The sequence below is a fragment of the Bombina bombina genome, chromosome 4 (assembly GCF_027579735.1).
Source record: "Bombina bombina isolate aBomBom1 chromosome 4, aBomBom1.pri, whole genome shotgun sequence".
NCBI lineage: Eukaryota > Metazoa > Chordata > Amphibia > Anura > Bombinatoridae > Bombina > Bombina bombina.
Window position 1 is genome coordinate 580,380,365 of NC_069502.1, and position 21,924 is coordinate 580,402,288.

At 38.2% G+C, this 21,924-nt stretch overlaps 1 protein-coding gene across 1 annotated transcript in view; it reads left to right on the forward strand.

The window, feature by feature from the left end:
• Positions 1-21,924, forward strand: part of UFL1 (UFM1 specific ligase 1) — a 226,186-nt gene that overhangs the window by 103,897 nt on the left and 100,365 nt on the right. The window contains exon 8 of the mRNA XM_053710557.1: positions 15,992-16,138. Coding sequence (XP_053566532.1) covers positions 15,992-16,138 — 147 coding nt within the window. The remainder of the gene's footprint in view (positions 1-15,991; positions 16,139-21,924) is intronic.

Below are 21,924 nucleotides of genomic sequence, written 5' to 3' on the forward strand. Positions count from 1 at the left end.
ATTTCCTCAGCAGATAATACATTAATCCGGGGGATTGGTCTCTCCATCCCGAGTGTTTGCAGTGATTTGCAAGAGGAGGATCTTATGACGTCTCATTACCCAGTTACCCAGATATGGGTTGAGGTACAGGAATCCTCAGGCAGAGCTAACAGATGCATTAGCGGTGCCTTGGAGGTTCTAATTTATCTTTTACGGCCGTTACAATTACTTCCTAGTGTAGTGGCTCTAATCAAGCAGGCGTCAGTGATACTGATTTCTCCGTCTTGGCTTCAAAGGATATGGTTCACAGACTAATGGGGATGTCGTTATCTCCTCCGTGGAGGTTACCTTGTTGCAGGGATCTGCTGACCAAGGTCTTTTTTGTTCATCTATGTCTAGATCTCTGAGGCTGACTGTGTGGAGATTGAACGCTTAGTCCTAATCAAAAGAGGGTTGTTTGAGAGTGTTATTTTTACTCTCATTCAAGCTCGTAGCTGGTTGCTTGTCACATCTATCATAAGGTGTGGAGGACCTACTTATTCTGTTCTCCAGGATGACCTGAAGAAGGGCTTTTCTACAAGTCCCCTGAGGGGGCAGATTTCGGCCCAGTCTATGTTACTGCACAAGAGGTTCGCTGATCTTCTTGATATGCAGTCACTTGTTAAGGCTCTGCTAGGATCAGACCTGTGTTTAGATCTATTGCTCCTCCTTGGAGTTTGAATCTTGTTCTTTAGGTTTTGCACGGGCTCCGTTGGAGCCTATGCATGACGTAGACATTAAACTATGTCTTGGAAGGTTCTTTTTCTACGGGCTAGACCTAAATTTAATATTGTTCTTCTGGCACCATTTATACCCTGATATTTCTCCTACTGTTCCTTGTTCCCTTGGCAGAATGAGTGGGGGAGGTATTTAAGCCTTTGGCTGGGGTGTCTTTGCCTCCTCCTGGTGGCCAGGTTCTTATTTCCCTCAAGTAATGAATGAAGCAGTGGACTCTCCTCCCACAGATGGAAATGAAATTATCAGGTAAGCATAATTTATGTTTTTAATATATAGTTTTTTCCCTACAGCATTGTGTTTTCTGTATTATATAAACACTTCGGACTGCTACGAGATGTGTTTGCTTATGTTGTCTTAACATGTTTCGGCATTGGAAGATTTGGAAAGCAACAGTATTATTACACTGATGTCACATTAAAGTTCACTTTGTCCCCAAGAGACTCCTGCTTAGACTTATGTCCATAGTCCCATAATCATTCTCCACAGGGCCTCTCTTGCTCATGTAGTGGCTCTCCTTTCCACTACAGATAACCAAAGGGTATTGTAACTCTGCTAAGGCTTTTGGTGCCATACTTTGTGTTTTGAGGTTGAGGTATTTGCTGATAGTCTTGTTTCAAGTGAAATCTGGTCATGAGTGTAGCACATCCTCTTTGAAGGTAGTGATGCTTGACACATGTCAAAGTGTTAGGACATTTTTCTGTATTCTGCTTAGCCTTTTTCTCAGACAGCCAGTCTAAGCAGTGTAATTCATGTGCTTCTGTAATTTGTTTCAAAGGAATCGGCTCACTTAGAGGTTTTGCTTGTTATTTCGGAGGTTTAGTATAACCCTGGGAAAAACGTTAGGCACTAGTTGAAATTTAATGTTTAAAGTTAATGATTGCATACAAAATATTCTCCTGCTCTTAATAAGACGTAAGCATCTCTTTAGCTCTTATGGTTTGTGGGATTTATACTCTTGGTCTCCTCAAAGGAGCAGTTTCTCTGCCTCAGAATATTTCCCATTATGATAATTGGTTCTAGTACTGCATATGCTATTATTATGAAGGTAAATATTTACTTTAATGTTATTAGTTTGTCCATTGATCTTCAAAGGAAGTTTGAACAATTTGGCAACGGAACAAAGATTTTAAAGTTGTGGCCAAAGGAACTATAGTTTTACCTCATGCTACAATAATCTGGTAAATGTTTTATCCTTTCCATATCTGCTTTGCAGGTTATCTAAGTGCAAAAATATTCTTGGCTACTTAATGAGTGATGTGCTGAATCTGCTTTAAAGGTAGCTTTTCAGTCATTTCTTTATATAAGCTACCTCTTACTTGTGTGGGCATTGCCCAGGTAGTGAATGTTGCGTAGGATTTATTTCTCCTGTCAGGTATTGTGATTGAGGTTTTGTCTAAACTGTCTGTGACAAAATTAGTCATGGCACCTGTTTGTGATTTTGTTTTCCTGCTAAATTTTCCACTTTTGTTATCTTTGTGGGTGAAACACTGGATTTTGGATACCACTAAGCATATTGTTTTTGAAACTTCTTCTTGTAAATTAAGTCATTTTAGGTGTCTGAATTGGAATACATCTATATATGTATTCTTGGTTTTAAAATGACTTGTTGTACCTCAAGATAGGAAGAACATAGGCTGCAACATGCAACTGACCAGAGCAGGCTTTATTCTTTTCACAGAAACCTTTTAAATGTTGGTTGGAAGACCGCTTTATCCTTCACAGGAGCGAGATACTTTGAAGTGAATTGTTTGGGTTGTGATTAGGGCTGCAACTAACGATTATTTTCTTAATCGATTAATCGGCCGATTATTTTTTCGATGAATCGACTAATTGGATAAAAAAAGAATCAATAATTGTATACAATAGAATCCACTTGAGTGTTACAAATATAAACTTTAGACTAAAACTTTACATTGACACAACTGTTTGTACAATTTATAAGCAACAGAGCACAGTTTTATAATTAAACAAAACAAAAACTGTTTGAAAAGAGGTAGAACTTCCTCCTTGGCAAGGGGCCGCTCAATAAAGTAACCCTTGACTTCATTCTAACATAAAATATATCTTGAATATCTATATGCAATGGTAAATAACCAGCTATATATAAGATTAGGGGAAAATATCTAGTCCGCTCTAAAAATAACAGATATATACTTATAAATGATGAATCTGGTACATATCACAACTGAGTAAAAATATAAAAAAACAATAAAAAACAAATCAAAAGCGCTAAGGACTATATATCAATAACAGGACAAAGCCTTATACATTTATTTATACAGTACATATAATCAGCAATAGCAAGCAATCTGGTAATAATTGTGCAAACAGATAATAGTGCACATCAATTTAAATAACTCCCATCAATCTAGGGGCTGTTTAAATCACAAGCTTGGCACTATATCATGCAAAGCATAGTTCCAAATCACCTGATTTAATATAAACAATCCAAATGATGACTCCTATTATTTCTGGGTTGCACATAAGCCAGGTATAGTTGTAAACTTATACTGTCCTGAAAAAGTGAAAAGTAGACGTCTGTAGACGTCCTTTAGGCTAAGGACATAACCGTAAAACACAATACCATGTGCAGGAGGTCAGTGGAGTTAAGCAGCTGGTGTTGTGCACAGACCAACTAATTGCAAACCAACTAATCGATTATGAGATTCGTTGACAACTATTCATCGATTATTATCAATTATAACGATTAGTTGTTGCAGCTCTAGTTGTGATAGAGAAACAACTCTGTGTCACATTCTTTTAAAAAAACGCTGCATCATAAAAGGAGGGTTTCGATGATAAAAACAGATTACTAGTGAGAGCATCAGTCTAAACAAATCTTTATTTTTACAAAGTGAGGGTATAATTGTAGTAATTGATTGTGCATATGCTGGACAATTATAAGTTACAATTTTTATTTTTTAATTTTTTATTGAGATTTTTACACAGTACAAAGATTAGATATACATATAATAGAAACATTGAAACAGAGTACATAGACATTCTATATAGTAATACATTTGCCTGCTTCCTGCATAACAGTGGAAATAACAGTAACTATGATAATTGATAGGCAAAACTGAAACCTCTTTTTAGGTGATATAAGTCCCTCTCGCGCTATAATGAGCCACATATGGGCCCTAATACATTTTAATTGTCTTTAGAGGGAATGTAGTAAAAAGTCTTACTAAGCTAGGAAAGGATTAAAGGGACAGTCTAGTCAAAATTAAACTTTCATTATTCAGATAGGACATGTAATTTTAATCAACTTTCCAATTTACTTGTATCATCAAATTTGCTTTTTTCTCTTGGTATTCTTAGTTGAAACTAAACCTAGGCAGACTCATATGCTAATTTCTAAACTCTTGAGGGCTGCCTCTTATCACATGCTTTTTAAATTCCTTTTCAACACAAAGAGACTAAAAGTACATGTGGGCCATATAGATAACACTGTGTTCAGGCACAGGGAGTTATTTTAGATTTATCCCAACACAATGCTAACTGCAAGACAATAGATAATAAACAGTCACAGTCATGTGATCAGGGGGCTGGAAGAAGGTTCTTAGATACAAGGTAATCACAGAGGTAAAAAGTATATTAATATAACTGTGTTGGTTATGCAAAACTGGGGAATGGGTAATAAAGGGATTATCTATCTTTTAAAACAATAACAATTCTATGGTAGACTGTCCCTTTAAATGTAGCTGACCTATCTTGTTAAAGGGACTTTAAACACTTGTCATTAGGTTGTTTGTTTGTTTTTATTCATAATGTTTCTTTTGTTTTTTTAAATGTAATTTGCTATTTATTTTTATTATATGTTTACTTTTTTTACATTTATTTCACTTTCTGACCGCTCCGTGCAGACATGGCAGAAAGTTATGTGTAGACAAACCTCCCAGAAGTCTCTGCTTTGCTGTGAGCGCGCACGTCTGTAGAGTTGTAGACAGCACACTGAGCACAGCATGACTAAATCTACAGCGATTATCTTAGTGTTTTTCCCTAAATAGTATCTTTTGAACTGGCCTCATCTGTAAGCTAATAATTCATTATCATTTTTTAAAAACAAAATGTATTTAACCTATTTTTTAATCTTACTTGTAGTGCGAGTGAAAGAGGGACCGCCCAACACACTGCTCAGGGAGACAGCTGCTGTCTCATAAATATTACCCCTCTGTTTTTTCTATCCAAGCTCCCGGAGTCCCGCTCAGTTTATTGCACATCTTATACAGCTCAAGCTCTCAGTGCATCTCAGGTTATGTGACATTATAAATTGATGTACATAGAACAGAGCACTGTGGCTGACCTCTACATACTCGTAACACAAAACAAATAAAGCATCCCCTTCCCTACACTATCTTTTAGGATCTTTGGAATGCCTGCTAAATAGACAAACCACTGATGCGGTCACATAACCTGAGATGCACAGAGAGCGTGAGCTGTATAAGATGTGCAATAAACTGAGCGGGACTCCGGGAGCTTGGATAGAAAAAACAGAGGGGTAATATTTATGAGACAGCAGCTGTCTCCCTGAGCAGTGTGTTGGGCGGTCCCTCTTTCACTCGCACTACAAGTAAGATTAAAAAATAGGGTAAATACATTTTGTTTTTAAAAAATGATAATGAATTATTAGCTTACAGATGAGGCCAGTTCAAATGATACTATTCAGGGAAAAACACTAAGATAATCTCTGTAGATTTAGTCATGCTGTGCTCAGTGTGCTGTCTACAACTCTACAGACGTGCGCGCTCACAGCAAAGCAGAGACTTCTGGGAGGTTTGTCTACACATAACTTTCTGCCATGTCTGCACGGAGCGGTCAGAAAGTGAAATAAATGTAAAAAAAAGTAAACATATAATAAAAATAAATAGCAAATTGCATTTAAAAAAACAAAAGAAACATTATGAATAAAAAAAACAAAATAACCTAATGGCAAGTGTTTAAAGTCCCTTTACTTGGTATGCGCATGCAAGTGAAGAAGGGAGTGTGCATTGAGTATCGCATAGAACGTGCGTTACAACATGTCAGCCAGCACTGCATTCAGTAGGCGGTGGTTTAGGGGTATTATTGAAAGAAAAAAAAAATGTGCAGATGCTAAATAAAGAAATAAAGAAAGAAATAATATATAAAACAAAGCAAAATAGATTTAAAAAAATTATAATTACATTAAAACAGATGGTGTTTAGGGTCCCTTTAAGGCCAATGGGAAAAATAAGGTCAGCACTGTATTAGAGTGTAAGAATTGCTATTTAAGGAATGGTAAGGGTTACAGCATAGGCAAGAAAAGCTGCATATTTAGTTCTCCTAAACAAGGGGACACATTATAGGTTGGGGGGGTGAGTATATATATGTAGTAGGTTATATGAATTAAATAAGCAGGCTATAGCCATATAGAGCCATGCTACTTTATATAACAGTATATGGACATATGAGACCCTGAGGAAAAGTTAGAAAGGAGTGGGTTACATATGAGACCAATAGTTTATCTAGCCCAGTGGGGCTATATGTTCCATGTTCCCAGACTAGTAGCAATACAAAACTAGAGATATGAGGGTTAGAGGTGAAGTTTTGCTCCACTATATACGATGACTACTACATACAATTTAGTTATGATAAGATACATAGTTCCTACTCAAACAGAGGGAAAAATATTGTGCATTCATATAAGAACATGGAAAACTATTGCCTGGAGCCTTAAAACAAGCATGTTTCAACAACCTGTCTATGTGGAGAGTTTCATGAAAAACTGAATGGCTGTGAAGTACAGGGATAGAAAGTGCTGATTTACATGTAAGGCCTATATTATATCTAGCAGGATAGGACCTAACCATCCAAGCTTAAAGATTTGGTAAACTTTCCTTAACTTATTTAAGATACAGTGAAAGAGGAGATAATGTCTGGTATGAATAACGCAGGACCAGCCTGCTCGGTAAAACCTTATGGGTATTTTGAAGTTTTGAGATAATGTAACATTTTTCTTCGAAACAAAACATTTGCTAGGTAAGGGATGAGAGATGTCAGAGCTCCCATTGAAATTACTCATGGACACCGCATATCCCCTTATAAAAAGATATATACAAGCAGGTCAATAATAAACAGATAATGCAATTGTTAAGTAGGGATTGAAAAATGCTGTAACTACCTTTAACACTACAATTCTACCAGTGTTGTAATAAAGAAAAAAGGGAGGCTACATTTTTAGATCCTATCTCCTGTGCATGGGCCCTATACCCAGCAAGGATCTAGTCATGACTCTGCGGTAGATTACAAGTTGTTCTCATTCCATATATTTTAGCTTTAGCCTTGAGAAGATAGTACAATTTGTTTTATGTCAAAGATATGCTTATTAAGCTGTGAATCAAAAGGGGCTGAAAGCTCCTGGTGAGAATGAATCTCACTTAATTATCAATAACAGACACATATTATGAAATGGAGTAAGCATCAAACACTTATTTATCTCGCATTCAGTATAAAGTTGGAAAGTAATACATCTTAGGTTACTAGAGATGAGTAGTGAATAATTAGGTTACTAAAATACAAATAAAGAGCAAGCATGGTTCTTTAACTATCATGAGTGTCACATTCAGCCGCTTGAGAGACCCACCTGACAAGGTACAACCATTAAACTTTAAGAAAACTAATACAATCATATCCAGGTGTGGATTTCCATAAAAGCACAGGCTCAATAGTGGTTTAGCAAAAAAGACATCCTTAGCACAACTGGTATGTACTTATGAATGCAGTTCAAAGGGGCTCCCAAATGAATAAACGTCATTAATAGTGTTGCACTACCTATATCTAAGAGTAAAGATATATATGTAAACAAATACCATGCTATACTATAGCTTCAATACTAGAACATATAATAGGAGCAGTATAGTTATCTTAAGATATTGGGGACATTTTGAGGCAGAGAGTGCTAAGTCCTGTAAGTAAGGTAGGAACAATTAGTAAAAATAACCACATAAACAGGTAACCATATTGCCACCATGAGTTTAACTATTTTAACAAGGTGAGCTCTAATATACATTACTCTTCATTGCAGACTTTTCGTATAAAGTAAAGTAGTGTCTTAATCACAAAGTTTGATTGCAAAGTTCTTATCTTTGAGGCCAGATATGACAAGGCAGTCTCATATGAAAGTGAGTTACTAACCCACACCACCTCACCAAGTTACTATGTTTGCAGCGTCAAATAATCTGCCAGAGTAGATGGAATGGAGTTAGAAGCCGGTTCAGCAAAAATCTTGATCAGATGTGTCTCTAGGAGCCGGAAGGAGGCCTCAATGAAGCCCAAAGCAATTGACTCCCAGTGTTCAGCCGTCGCTATTTTATATACAAGTTTTTTCCCCTTTTCTCCGCCAAAAAATCAATAGTGTTGCTGGTATGACTTCTGTGGCTGTGTCGATGTTCTAGCTTAGTAGGCTGGATGTATATAACAACTGCTATGCAGATAGTATGGGTTGTCAGCCTCACTACGACCAATTCTGAAGTTCTAGTGACTGCGTCAACAGGTTATTCATTCCTGGCCTCAATGGAAGGCTTAAGTTAGCGACCATACTTGATTGGCAGGATATTTTATGAAGGAAACTTGCAGTAGTCTTCAATAATGCTGTATATCCATTTATTAAGTCATGTTTTTACCCCGAATATCAGGATTTAGAGACAGAGCTCCTACAACATGCATCCGGCCATTTAGGCAGTTGGCTCCGCCCCCCTCATAAGTTACAATTTTTAATGTTTGCTACACCATTAAGCACTCAAGCATTTCTTTTATACCTTAAAAGAAAAACAAACCTACTTTTCCTTAGCTTGGAATAAACAACATGCATGTTCTTAGTTTGGAATATACAGCATATCTATTTGTTTTTTTTTCTTGTTTTTTTTCTCTAAAGGTTTGAATATAGAGAAGTGCTCAATAATCACAAACTTTTCTTCTCAATACAAACTTTAATCCCTAGATATCAGTATATAAATGAATAAATATACAGATTAATAGATTCACAGCTGCCTAATCCCTAGGTTCTGAGAAGATTTTCTTTTAACTCCACAGTTTGGTTAAATGTTCAAGCTAGTTTTGGGATGGCTTAAAGGAGTCACTGAATTTACCTTTGGTGTTCGCAATAATCTTTGTAGTAATCGTAAGAATAAAATAGTATACAAATGAATCCTCTTTTAGTTGGGTACTCAGTTCTGGTTCCCTCAATCTGTATGAAGTCATTTTTTAGTTCAGTGGTAATTTTGTGTGCCATAATGGTCTTTGTTTTTTTGTATTTCTTCCAGGAACCAATCTGTTTGCTCTTTAGTCTGTGCTTATTGCAATATGGAAATCCACTCTCTTGATTCTGCATAGCACATCTGGTCTGATTCACTACTCATCAGTCTTGTACATGAGTGTTTCAAGATGCTGTAGCAGTATCAGGGATCCACTAGCATTTGCTATAGATACAGTAGTGATGTGCTGGAAGTTTAGACTGATTTTTTTTTTGTCTTTTCTTGTGAAATTCAGAAAATCAAACAAAAGAAGCAGATGGCTATTTCCTCTCCTCAACTTTGCAAAAGAGAACCTCGTTTTTGGACTTGGTTGATCTGGCTGGATGTGTTTATTGGCTTTTTTTCTCTCTCAGGTTTAGTTCTTCTTTCTCAATGTACATTTTATTAAATTGGAAAAATGCCTTTGCATGGTTACTGAGTCATTAGTTCTTAAAACAAATCAATTTTCTAGTAAAGTTGTCACTGCAGATTTGCAGGACAATGAGTCTGTTACAGCTTATTGCTATCCGTTGAAATGGTGCGAAGAAAAGAATGTTCATGAGATACTCATGGCCAGACCAAGGTTGTAGCTTATATTTTTCTTGGCTACAGAGATCAGTGTCTCAGCATTTTCATTACTGTTTATAAGTTTCTTACGGGTAAAGATGGCAAACCCTTGTTATAGGTTCAAACACTGTTACACTTCCTGCTTATTCACCTGAAGCTGGTAAATACATAAACATTAAAAGCCTTCTTTTACTTTGTGTTAGTATTAAATATCACTTTTTATTTTCAAGATTGATTTTGTCTCCATAGTAATTTGATTATTTTAATATAGCTATATAGCCATATGCTTGAAATACCTGTAATCGTTGATATCTTGTATTAATCTGGTTTTATGTTGTAGGCTCATTTTGTTAATTTTGACATTCATGAAAAAGAAAACCTGTAAACACTTGTTCTCTTGTTAAGTGTGTTCAGTCCACGGGTCATCCATTACTTATGGGATATATTCTCCTTCCCAACAGGAAGTTGCAAGAGGATCACCCAAGCAGAGCTGCTATATAGCTCCTCCCCTCACATGTCATATCCAGTCATTCTCTTGCAACCCTCAACAAAGAAGGAGGTCGCGAGAGGAGTTGGAGTTTTTACTTAATTATTCTTCAATCAAAAGTTTGTTATTTTAAAATGACACCGGAGTGTGCTGTTTTTTATATCTCAGGCAGTATTTGGAAGAATCTGCCTGCGTTTTTCTATGATCTTAGCAGACGTAACTAAGATCCGCTGGCTGTTCTCGACATTCTGAGGAGTAGGGTAACTTCAGAAAGAGGGGAATAGCATGCGGAGTCCCCCGCAAATGAGGTATGTGCAGTACATTATTTTCTGGGAATGGAATTGACTAAGAAAATGCTGCTGTTACCCATATGATGTAAGTACAGCCTTAAATGCAGTAGTAGCGACTGGTATCAGGCTGATAAATGTATGCGCAGTTGAGTTATTTTCTAGGGACTAGAATTTGACTGAGAAAATACTGTTAATACTGAAATAATGTTTAAGCCTTATCTGCAGTGGAAGCGACTGGTAGCAGGCTTAGTGATAACTTTGCATAACATTCAAAATGTTGTTTTTTAAAACGTTTACTGGCATGTTATTCGTTTTGTGAGGTACTTTGGTGATAAATCTTTTTGGGCATGTTTTTTTCCACATGGCTAACGTATTTTCTGCATAGAAACCGTTATATCAGGTCTCCCACTGTTGTAATATGAGTGGGAGGGACCTTGTTTTAGCGCCTTGTTGCGCAGTTAAAATTCTAGCACAGTCTTCCTGTTTCTTCCTCCTTGATCCAGGACGTCTCTAGAGAGCTCAGGGGTCTTCAAAATTCGTTTTTTGAGGGAGGTAATCAGTCACAGCAGATCTGTGACAGTGTGACTGTGATAAAAGCATTAAATCTTAATTTGATATCCATTTTTGGGTATTGAGGGGTTAATCATCCTGTTGCTAATGGGTGCAATCCTCTGCTAATTAATACATTTCTCGTTAAGAATTGTTGACTATAACTGAATTCGTTTTCTTTGATTATTCAACTGTGTTTTTAAAAGCGCTGCAGCGTTTTTTATATTGCTTGTAAACTTATTGAAAGTGATTTCCAAGCTTGCTAGCTTCATTGCTAGTCTGTTTAAACATGTCTGATACAGAGGAATCTGCTTGTTCATTATGTTCAAAAGCCGATGTGGAGCCCAATAGAAATATGTGTACCAATTGTATTGATATTACTTTGAATAAAAGTCAATCTGTACCGATAAAGAAATTATTACCAGACAACGAGGGGGAAGTTATGCCGTCTAACTCTCCTCACGTGTCAGTACCTGCGTCTCCCGCTCGGGAGGTGCGTAAGATTGAGGCGCCAAGTACATCAAGGCCCTTACAAATCACTTTACATGATATGGCTAATGTTATGAAAGAAGTATTATACAATATGCCCGAATTAAGAGGCAAGCGCGATAGCTCTGGGTTAAGGACAGAGCGCGCTGATGACACAAGAGCCATGTCTGATACTGCGTCACAATTTGCAGAACATGAGGACGGTGAGCTTCATTCTGTCGGTGACGGTTCTGATCCGGGGAGACCGGATTCAGAAATTTCAAATTTTAAATTTAAGCTTGAGAACCTCCGCGTGCTACTAGGGGAGGTGTTAGCGGCTCTGAATGATTGCGACACGGTGGCAATCCCAGAGAAAGTATGTAGGTTGGATAGATACTATGCGGTAACGGTGTGTACTGACGTTTTTCCTATACCAAAAAGGCTTACAGAAATTATTAGTAAGGAGTGGGATAGACCCGGTGTGCCCTTTTCCTCTCCTCCGATATTTAGAAAAATGTTCCCTATAGACGCCACCACACGAGACTTATGACAGACGGTCCCTAAGGTGGAGGGAGCAGTTTCTACTTTAGCCAAGCGTACCACTATCCCGGTGGAGGATAGCTGTGCTTTCTCAGATCCAATGGATAAAAAATTAGAGGGTTACCTTAAGAAAATGTTTGTTCAACAAGGTTTTATATTGCAGCCTCTTGCATGCATTGCGCCTGTCACGGCTGCAGCGGCATTCTGGTTTGAGTCTCTGGAAGAGGACGATTCGCACAGCACCATTGGATGAGACTTTGAGCAAAGTTAGAACGCTTAAACTGGCTAATGCGTTTGTTTCGGATGCCGTAGTGCATTTAACCAAACTTACGGCCAAAAATTCCGGATTCGCCATACAGGCGCGCAGGGCGCTATGGCTTAAATCCTGGTCAGCAGATGTAACTTCTAAGTCTAAACTACTTAACATTCCTTTCAAGGGGCAGACCTTATTCGGGCCCGGCTTGAAGGAAATTATTGCTGACATTACGGGAGGTAAGGGCCACACCCTTCCTCAGGACAGGGCCAAATCAAAGGCCAAACAGTCTAATTTTCGTGCCTTTCGTAACTTCAAGGCAGGAGCAGCATCAACTTCCTCCGCTCCAAAACAGGAAGGGCCTACTGCTCGTTACAGACAGGGTTGGAAAGGCAACCAGTCATGGAACAAGGGCAAGCAGGCCAGAAAGCCTACTTCCGCCCCTAAGACAGCATGAAGACAGGGCCCCCTCTCCGGAGACGGATCTAGTGGGGGGCAGACTTTCTCTCTTCGCCCAGGCCTGGGCAAGAGATGTACAGGATCCCTGGATGTTGGAGATTATATCTCAGGGATACCTTCTGGATTTCAAAACTTCTCCTCCACAAGGGAGGTTTCATCTGTCAAGGTTATCAACAAACCTAGTAAAGAAAGAGGCATTTCTACAATGTGTACAAGACCTCTTAGTGATGGGAGTGATCCACCCAGTTCCGCGAACGGAACGGGGACAAGGGTTTTACTCAAATCTATTTGTGGTTCCCAAAAAAGAGGGAACCTTCAGACCAATCTTAGACTTAAAAATCTTAAACAAATTCCTAAGGGTTCCATCGTTCAAGATGGATACCATTCGGACCATCCTGCCCATGATCCAAGAGGGTCAATATATGACCACAGTGGACTTAAAGGATGCCTACCTTCACATACCGATTCACAAAGATCATTATCAGTACCTAAGATTTGCCTTTCTAGACAGGCATTACCAGTTTGTAGCTCTTCCCTTCGGGTTAGCTACGGCCCCGAGAATTTTTACAAAGGTTCTGGGCTCACTTCTGGCGGTACTAAGACCACGAGGCATAGCGGTGGCTCCGTACCTAGACGACATTCTGATTCAAGCGTCAAGTTTTCAAAATGCAAAGTCTCATACAGAGATAGTTCTAGCATTTCTGAGGTCGCATGGGTGGAAAGTGAACATGGAAAAGAGTTCTCTGTTACCACTCACAAGGGTTCCCTTTCTAGGGACTCTTATAGATTCTATAGAGATGAAGATTTACCTGACGGAGTCCAGGTTATCAAAGATTCTCAATGCTTGCCGTGCCCTTCACTCCATTCCAAGCCCATCAGTAGCTCAGTGTATGGAAGTAATCGGCTTGATTGTCGCGGCAATGGACATAGTGCCATTTGCGCGCCTGCATCTCAGACCGCTGCAACTATGCATGCTAAGTCAGTGGAACGGGGATTACTCAGATCTGTCCCCTTTGCTGAATCTGGACCAGGAGACAAGAGATTCTCTCCTCTGGTGGTTGTCACGGGTTCATCTGTCCGAAGGAATGACATTTCGCAGACCAGATTGGACGATTGTAACAACAGATGCCAGCCTTCTAGGCTGGGGAGCAGTCTGGAACTCCCTGAAGGCTCAGGGATCGTGGACTCAGGAGGAGAAACTCTTACCAATCAACATTCTAGAATTAAGAGCAATATTCAATGCTCTTCTAGCTTGGCCTCAGTTAGCAACACTGAGGTTCATCAGATTTCAGTCGGACAACATCACGACTGTGGCTTACATCAATCATCAAGGGGGAACCAGGAGTTCCCTAGCGATGTTGGAAGTCTCGAAGATAATTCGCTGGGCAGAGTCACACTCTTGCCACCTGTCAGCGATCTACATCCCAGGTGTGGAGAACTGGGAAGCGGATTTTCTAAGTCGCCAGACTTTTCATCCGGGGGAGTGGGAACTTCACCCGGAGGTATTTGCTCAACTGATTCGTCGTTGGGGCAAACCGGATCTGGATCTTATGGCATCTCGCTAGAACGCCAAGCTTCCTCGTTACGGATCCAGGTCCAGGGACCCGGGAGCGGTGCTGGTAGATGCACTAGCAGCCCCTTGGGTTTTCAACATAGCTTATGTGTTTCCACCTTTTCCGTTGCTACCTCGACTGATTGCCAGGATCAAACAGGAGAGAGCATCGGTGATTCTGATAGCGCCTGCGTGGCCACGCAGGACTTGGTATGCAGACCTAGTGGACATGTCGTCCTGTCCACCATGGTCTCTACCTCTGAGGCAGGGCCTTCTAATTCAGGGTCCTTTCAACCATCCAAACCTAATTTCTCTGAGGCTGACTGCTTGGAGATTGAACGCTTGATTCTATCAAAGCGTGGGTTTTCGGATTCGGTTATTGATACATTGATACAGGCTCGGAAACCTGTTACCAGAAAAATTTACCATAAGATATGGCGTAAATATTTATATTGGTGTGAATCCAAGAGTTACTCATGGAGTAAGATTAGGATTCCTAGGATATTGTCTTTTCTAAAAGAGGGTTTAGAAAAGGGCTTATCCGCTAGTTCACTAAAGGGACAGATTTCTGCTCTGTCTATTCTTTTACACAAGCGTCTGGCAGAGAATCCAGACGTCCAGGCTTTTTGTCAGGCTTTGGCTAGGATTAAGCCTGTGTTTAAGGCTGTTGCTCCTCCGTGGAGCTTAAACTTGGTTCTTAAAGTTCTTCAGGGTGTTCCGTTTGAACCCCTTCATTCCATTGATATTAAGCTTTTATCTTGGAAAGTTCTGTTTTTGATGGCTATTTCCTCGGCTCGAAGAGTCTCGGAGTTATCTGCCTTACATTGTGATTCTCCTTATCTGATCTTTCATTCAGACAAGGTAGTCCTGCGTACTAGACCTGGGTTTTTGCCTAAGGTTGTTTTTAACAGGAATATCAATCAAGAGATTGTTGTTCCATCATTGTGTCCTAATCCTTCTTCAAAGAAGGAACGTCTTTTGCATAATCTAGACGTGGTCCGTGCCCTGAAGTTCTACTTACAGGCAACTAAAGATTTTCGACAAACTTCTTCCCTGTTTGTCGTTTACTCTGGACAGAGGAGAGGTCAAAAGGCTTCGGCTACCTCTCTCTCTTTTTGGCTTCGTAGCATAATACGTTTAGCCTATGAGACTGCTGGACAGCAGCCTCCTGAAAGGATTACAGCTCATTCCACTAGAGCTGTGGCTTCCACTTGGGCCTTTAAAAATGAGGCCTCTGTTGAACAGATTTGCAAGGCTGCAACTTGGTCTTCACTTCATACTTTTTCCAAATTTTACAAATTTGACACTTTTGCTTCTTCGGAGGCTGTTTTTGGGAGAAGGGTTCTACAGGCAGTGGTTCCTTCTGTTTAATGTTCCTGCCTTGTCCCTCCCTTCATCCGTGTACTTTAGCTTTGGTATTGGTATCCCATAAGTAATGGATGACCCGTGGACTGAACACACTTAACAAGAGAAAACATAATTTATGCTTACCTGATAAATTTATTTCTCTTGTAGTGTGTTCAGTCCACGGCCCGCCCTGTCTTTTTGAGGCAGGTTCTAAATTTTAAATTATAACTCCAGTCACCACTGCACCCTATAGTTTCTCCTTTCTCGTCTTGTTTCGGTCGAATGACTGGATATGACATGTGAGGGGAGGAGCTATATAGCAGCTCTGCTTGGGTGATCCTCTTGCAACTTCCTGTTGGGAAGGAGAATATATCCCATAAGTAATGGATGACCCGTGGACTGAACACACTACAAGAGAAATAAATTTATCAGGTAAGCATAAATTATGTTTTTTCTTTTTCTTTCTTGCAGCACTGTTAGAAGAACTTTTCAACTGTGGACGTTTAAAGGGCACTGTGGTTGGTGGGAGACAGGATAAGGCTGTGTTTATCCCTGACATCTATGCAAGAACACAAAACAATTGGATAGATGCATTTTTCAAACAAAATGGTTACCTAGGTAACAGTTTTTTTCTCCTTTTACTTTTGGGAAACAAGCACATCTTTGTAAAACTTGTCTTTGTTACATTTAGGTGCCTAGGCATTTTAGCTTCTTAAGAAGCAATGTTTTCATTTATTATTCAAGAAGTGTTACCTTACTTTTAGTTTTTTTTATTAACGATACTTTTTTTGCCATGTTATGTGCATAAACAAATTAAATAAATACTTGAGGTAGCTGGCCACAGAAGGGTGAGGAAATTAATGTAATTAAGTAAACGTAAACGTTGTATTAAAAACAAACACGAATAATCATTCATTGATATTTTATACATGCATATGTGACGCCTTTTATAAAAGAGTAGATCACTATGGCAACATCAAACACTCAGTTAAAGGAAAGTGAGACAATTAATTTGAAAATGGAAATCCTTCTTTTTCAAGCTATTGATCTTGTTTACACCCAGTTGCCAGGTTATTGTCATAAGAATTAAAAAAGCCTAAAATCCTTTATTTTGGTGGTTATGGAAAATATTTAGCAAGTCACTTTATTTGAAAGAGGACAACCCCACCATTGGAATAAAGGTTTTCCTATAACTGGCATGTGATTTTCATAGTAGTAACGATTTGCTAACTGCAATGTGTTTTGCATATATGCAGGAGTTAAGCACACAATAAAAAACAGGTATTCGTAAAATTCTCTGATGAATTTAAGTTTTTTACTATCGCTTTAGAATGTCCTATAAAAGCGAATATAAGGGAACCCTGACATTCAAATGCATATCTATATCCTCTAATATCACTATTCATCAGCTATGCCACCCAGAACCTAGAGCACAAATTATTTTTTTGTTCATAAAAACGATAAACAAATGAGCCTTTGATGAAAAAAATTAAATAAACACATGCGAGAAACAATTTAGTTGATTTGTTTGTGCGTTTAAAATCATTACTCTAAAGTCCGCAAAGGCTTTTCTGCAAGTGTAAACCCTTCAAATTAACACTTTAAGGGTAGAGAGGTTTCGAAAGTTTAAATGTTTTCTTCAATAAGGATTTAGCAATATCCTTTTAGTTGATTTATTCATGTCACCCAATAAGTATGTAAGCTTCACTTGTTTTGGCTGCTGCTGGCTTGTAGCACTAGCTTCTACTTTATTTAAGTTTAAGCTGCTCTTCAGATGCTCCTCTGCTGTACTTAAGGCTTTCTCATAGGAAAGATATTTGAAGGGATTATAAGGGATTGTATTGATGAGCATATTCGTGTAAACAAGATTATGAGTTCTAATCAGCATGGCTTTAGGAGAAATAGATCATGTCAAACTAATCTAATTAGATTCTACAAGGAAGTAAGTAAAAATATAGATAAAGGGGAATCAGTTGATGTGATATACTTAGATTTTGCAAAGGCATTTGATACAGTGCCACATGAGAGATTAATGCACAAAATTAAGGGACTGGGAATAGCTGAAAATGTTAGCTCATGGATAAATAACTGGATAAAAGATAGGGAGCAACGAGTAGTAGTAAATGGATCATACTCAGATTGGACAAAGGTAATCAGTGGCGTCCCCCAGGGATCAGTACTGGGCCCTGTTCTTTTTAATATTTTTATAAATGACTTGGAGCAAGGATTAAATAGCGACATCTCTATTTTTGCAGATGATACTAAGTTAAGTAAGGTCATTAGGTCAAAGCAGGACGAACTCTCTTTACAAAGGGATTTGCTAAAATTAGAACTATGGGCAAGTGAATGGAAAATGAGATTTAATACGGAAAAATGCAAGGTTCTACATTTTGGAAGTAAAAATAAGCAGGCTACGTATTTTTTAAATGGGACAAGACTTAGCCAAACACAGGAGGAAAGGGATTTGGGAGTAGTAATAAATAACAAGCTAAAGATGGGTGCACAATGCAGGGCAGCGGCTTCAAAGGCTAATAAGATACTAGCATGTATTAAAAGAGGCATTGTTTCAAGGGAGGAAAGCATAATTCTGTCATTATATAAAGCCCTGGTAAGACCTCACCTTGAGTTTGGAGTGCAGTTCTGGGGACCGATTGCTAAAAAAGATATTGCAGAACTAGAAAAAGTTCAGAGAAGGGCCACAAAGCTAATAAGGGGATTGGAGAATTTAACCTATGAGGAGAGGCTAGCCAAACTGGGTCTGTTTTCTTTAGAAAAAAGGCGCTTAAGAGGTGACATGATTACTTTATATAAATATATTCAAGGCCCATATACAGAGATGGCAGAAGCTCTGTTTATTCCAAGAAAATTGTTTCTGACAAGAGGTCATAATTTAAGGTTGGAGGAAAGGAGATTTAATCTCCTGCAACGGAAACGTTTTTTCACTGTAAGAGCAATAAAATTGTGGAACTCATTACCAAAGGAGGTAGTGAATGCCAATACCATAGATACATTTAAAAATAGTCTGGATACATTTCTGTATATAAAGAAAATTAATGGATATGATTGCTAGTATTAAATGGGTCACATTTTAATGGGGTTATTTAAGCTTAACTGGAGCTTTTTGTAAGTATTTTAGATTTGTATAGTTTGAACTCGATGGACTTCAGTCTTTTTTCAACCTTATCTACTATGTTACTATGTAAATAGCATACAAAATTATTTTTGTTTACAAATTCAAAATGACCTTCTTAGAGGGACACTGAACCCACAGTTTTTTTTTCATGATTCAGATAGAGTAGCAATTTGACACAACTTTCTAATTTGCTCCTATTATCAATTTTTCTTCATTCTCTTGCTATCTTTATTTGAAAAGCAAGAATGTAAGTTTAGAAGCCGACCCATTTTTGGTTCACAGTGGTCCAGTGTTCTAAACCAAAAAATTGGCTTGCTCCTTAGCTTAGATGCCTTCTTTTTCAAATAAAGATAGCAAGAGAACAAAGAAAAATTGATAATAGGAGTAAATTAGAAAGTTGCTTAAAATTTCATGCTCCATCTGAATCACGAAAGAAATGTTTTTGGGTTCAGTGTCCCTTTAATGAATATTTGACAAAACAAAAGACAATTTTTAACAAATGATTAATCTGAAATTAAGTTTTTGTTTGTGTGCATGGCTTTTTCCTCATTAAATTGTTATGAAATTGCAAATTTTTCTTTTATGATTCAGTTAGAGCACACCATCGGCTGATGTTTTCAATGTTTGTTGCACTGATTTTTATTAACTCAAATTATGTTACTTTAAGCAATTCCTTTTTGCTTTGCATAGCTTAAAGTAACACTAAATTCAAAATTTAAGCTTTCATGGTTCAATTAACTTCTATTATCAAAATGTGCACAATCTTTTTATATTCACACTTTCTAAGGTTAGCACTTACTGAGCATGTGCAAGAATTCAAAGTGTATAGGTATATGCTTTTTATGATTGGCTGATGGCTGTCACATGATGCAAGGGGAAGAAAATTTTAACTGTTTGAAATTTCTTAGAAAAAATTCTACCACCCATTTGAAATTCAGACTAACTGCCGTTGAATTGTGTATTTAATATGCATTTGTTGATTATGCAATTCTATTGTATTTAATGGTTTTTTAAAGGGACGTACAATGGAACATTTTTTCTTTCATGATTCAGATAGAGCAAGCAATTTTAAACAACTTTCCAATTTACTTATATTATCTAATTTGCTTTGTTCTCTTGGTGGTGTTTGTTTAAAGCATAACTAGGCAGGCTCAGGAGCAATGTTGTACTGGGAGCTAGTTGCTGATTAGGGGCTGTATTTCTTGTCATTGGTTTACCCAATATGCTTAGCTAGTTTCCCGTGGTGCACTGCTGCACTTTCAACAAAGGATACCAATAGAATAAAGCAAATTTCGTATTAGAAGTAAAATGGAAAGTTTTTTAGAATTAAATGCTTAAAAATCAGAATCATGCATAAGAACTGTTTTGGTTTTATGTGCCTGGACATGAAACCCAAAATTTTAGACAACTTTTCAATTTACTTCAGTTATCTAATTTGCTTCATTCTCTTGGTAGCCTTTGTTGAAGAAACAGCAGTGCAAGTGGGTGAGCCAATTACATGAGACATATATGTACAGCCATCAAGCAGCAACTCCTGAGCCTGCCTAGGTATGCTTTCCAGCTGGCAACATTTTCTGTGGAGAAAACTGTATAGTGCACAGTTTTAAAAATGCTTCTGGTTCACTCCTATTATCAAATTTTCTCTCATGGGATTCCTTGCTGAAAGCATATCTTGGTAGGTATTGTGCATATATATTGTGTGAACCCAAGTTTTTTCTTTCGTGATTCAGATAGAGCGTGCAATTTTAAGCAACTTTCTAATTTACTCCTATTATCAATTTTTCTTCATTCTCTTGGTATCTTTATTTGAAAAGCAAGAATGTAAGTTTAGATGTCGGCCCATTTTTGGTGAACAACCTGGGTTGTTCTTGCTGATTGGTGGATAAATGCACCTACCAATAAACAAGTGCTGTCCAGGGTCTGATCCAAAAATTGTCTGGCTCCTTAGTTTAGATGCCTTCTTTTTCAAATAAAGATCGCAAGAGAATGAAGAAAAATTGATAATAGGAGTAAATTAAAAAGTTGCTTAAAATTGCATGCTATCTGAATCACGAAAAAACATTTTTTGGTTCAGTGTCCCTTTAAGTACTATATGACAGCAGTTTCTGCAACAACTGCTGCCATCTAGTGCTCTTGCATATGTATAACCTTGCTAGAAGCACTGTTGAAAAACTGTTGCATATAGTGCTCCAGACATTTGCACATCATAAATACCTGTTTTTGAACAAACAATAGCAAGAGATTGAAGTAAATGTGCCAGACATTTGACATCTTTATTTTTTTATAACATTGTACACTATCTGTATCATGAAAGAAAAAATGTTTTTTTAATAAAAAAAAGTGAAGATGCTAAGTGGTTTAGGTTTGGATATAATATCTTTTGTACAGGTGGTGGGAGTCCCATGATCCATTGCTCTTCCCTACCACTAGTAGGAGGCAAGGATTCCCAAACCCCAAGAACTCTATTAATACCCTCCCACTTTACCAGTACCTCAATTTTGTCTTTGCCTCTGCTGGAGGTGGTCAAAGAATGAAGATGTGCATTTGATTCTTCAGTGAGAGACGGGTTCTCAGCTCAAGTTGTGGCCCATTTCCCCTCAGAGTACAGTGCTTGTCAGAGGAGATGTATTTTAAATATTGGAAGTGACATATATTTTACCCGTGAGGATTTAACCACAGGCCTTGCCATGGGGGTCACAGGGGCTTGTCCTTTGCCTCTACCTGTTTTGTTGATATACTCCTATATCAGTTTTTCTGCTTTTATGGTCTTGTCTTCCTACTGGTTTCCTGAATAATGTATTCTTGAGACCAGAACAAAACGGAACGAAAAAACCCGCCCACTTGAGTTTATTTAAAAGACAGCTTGCATCAGGTCGGTTATTGGCTTGAGAAAGGCTCTTACAAGCTGAAACGCGTTGCCGCTATATGGACCTAATTCACATTTCGGTAATTACTATATTTTGTATTTACTTGGCACACTTAGCGTTGCCGAACTTCGTTTCGCTACATGCTGTCTTCTCTCAAGTCGATGACGGAGGCGATGCTACTATTCGTCACACTTGAATGTCTGTGTTCCTGTTCCACGGCGTAGATTCTGGTAAGATTGTTTCATTTTATTCCGTTATCTATAATGTGATTATTATGACAGTTAAGTATGGGCCTCGCTGAGGCACCTTCTGCTCCAATCTGTGAATCCATGGGATAATTCCTCCTTAGGGTGGATTAGTGAACGGGGTAGGGTTTTTTATCATGTTTCTTATGTGATTCATCC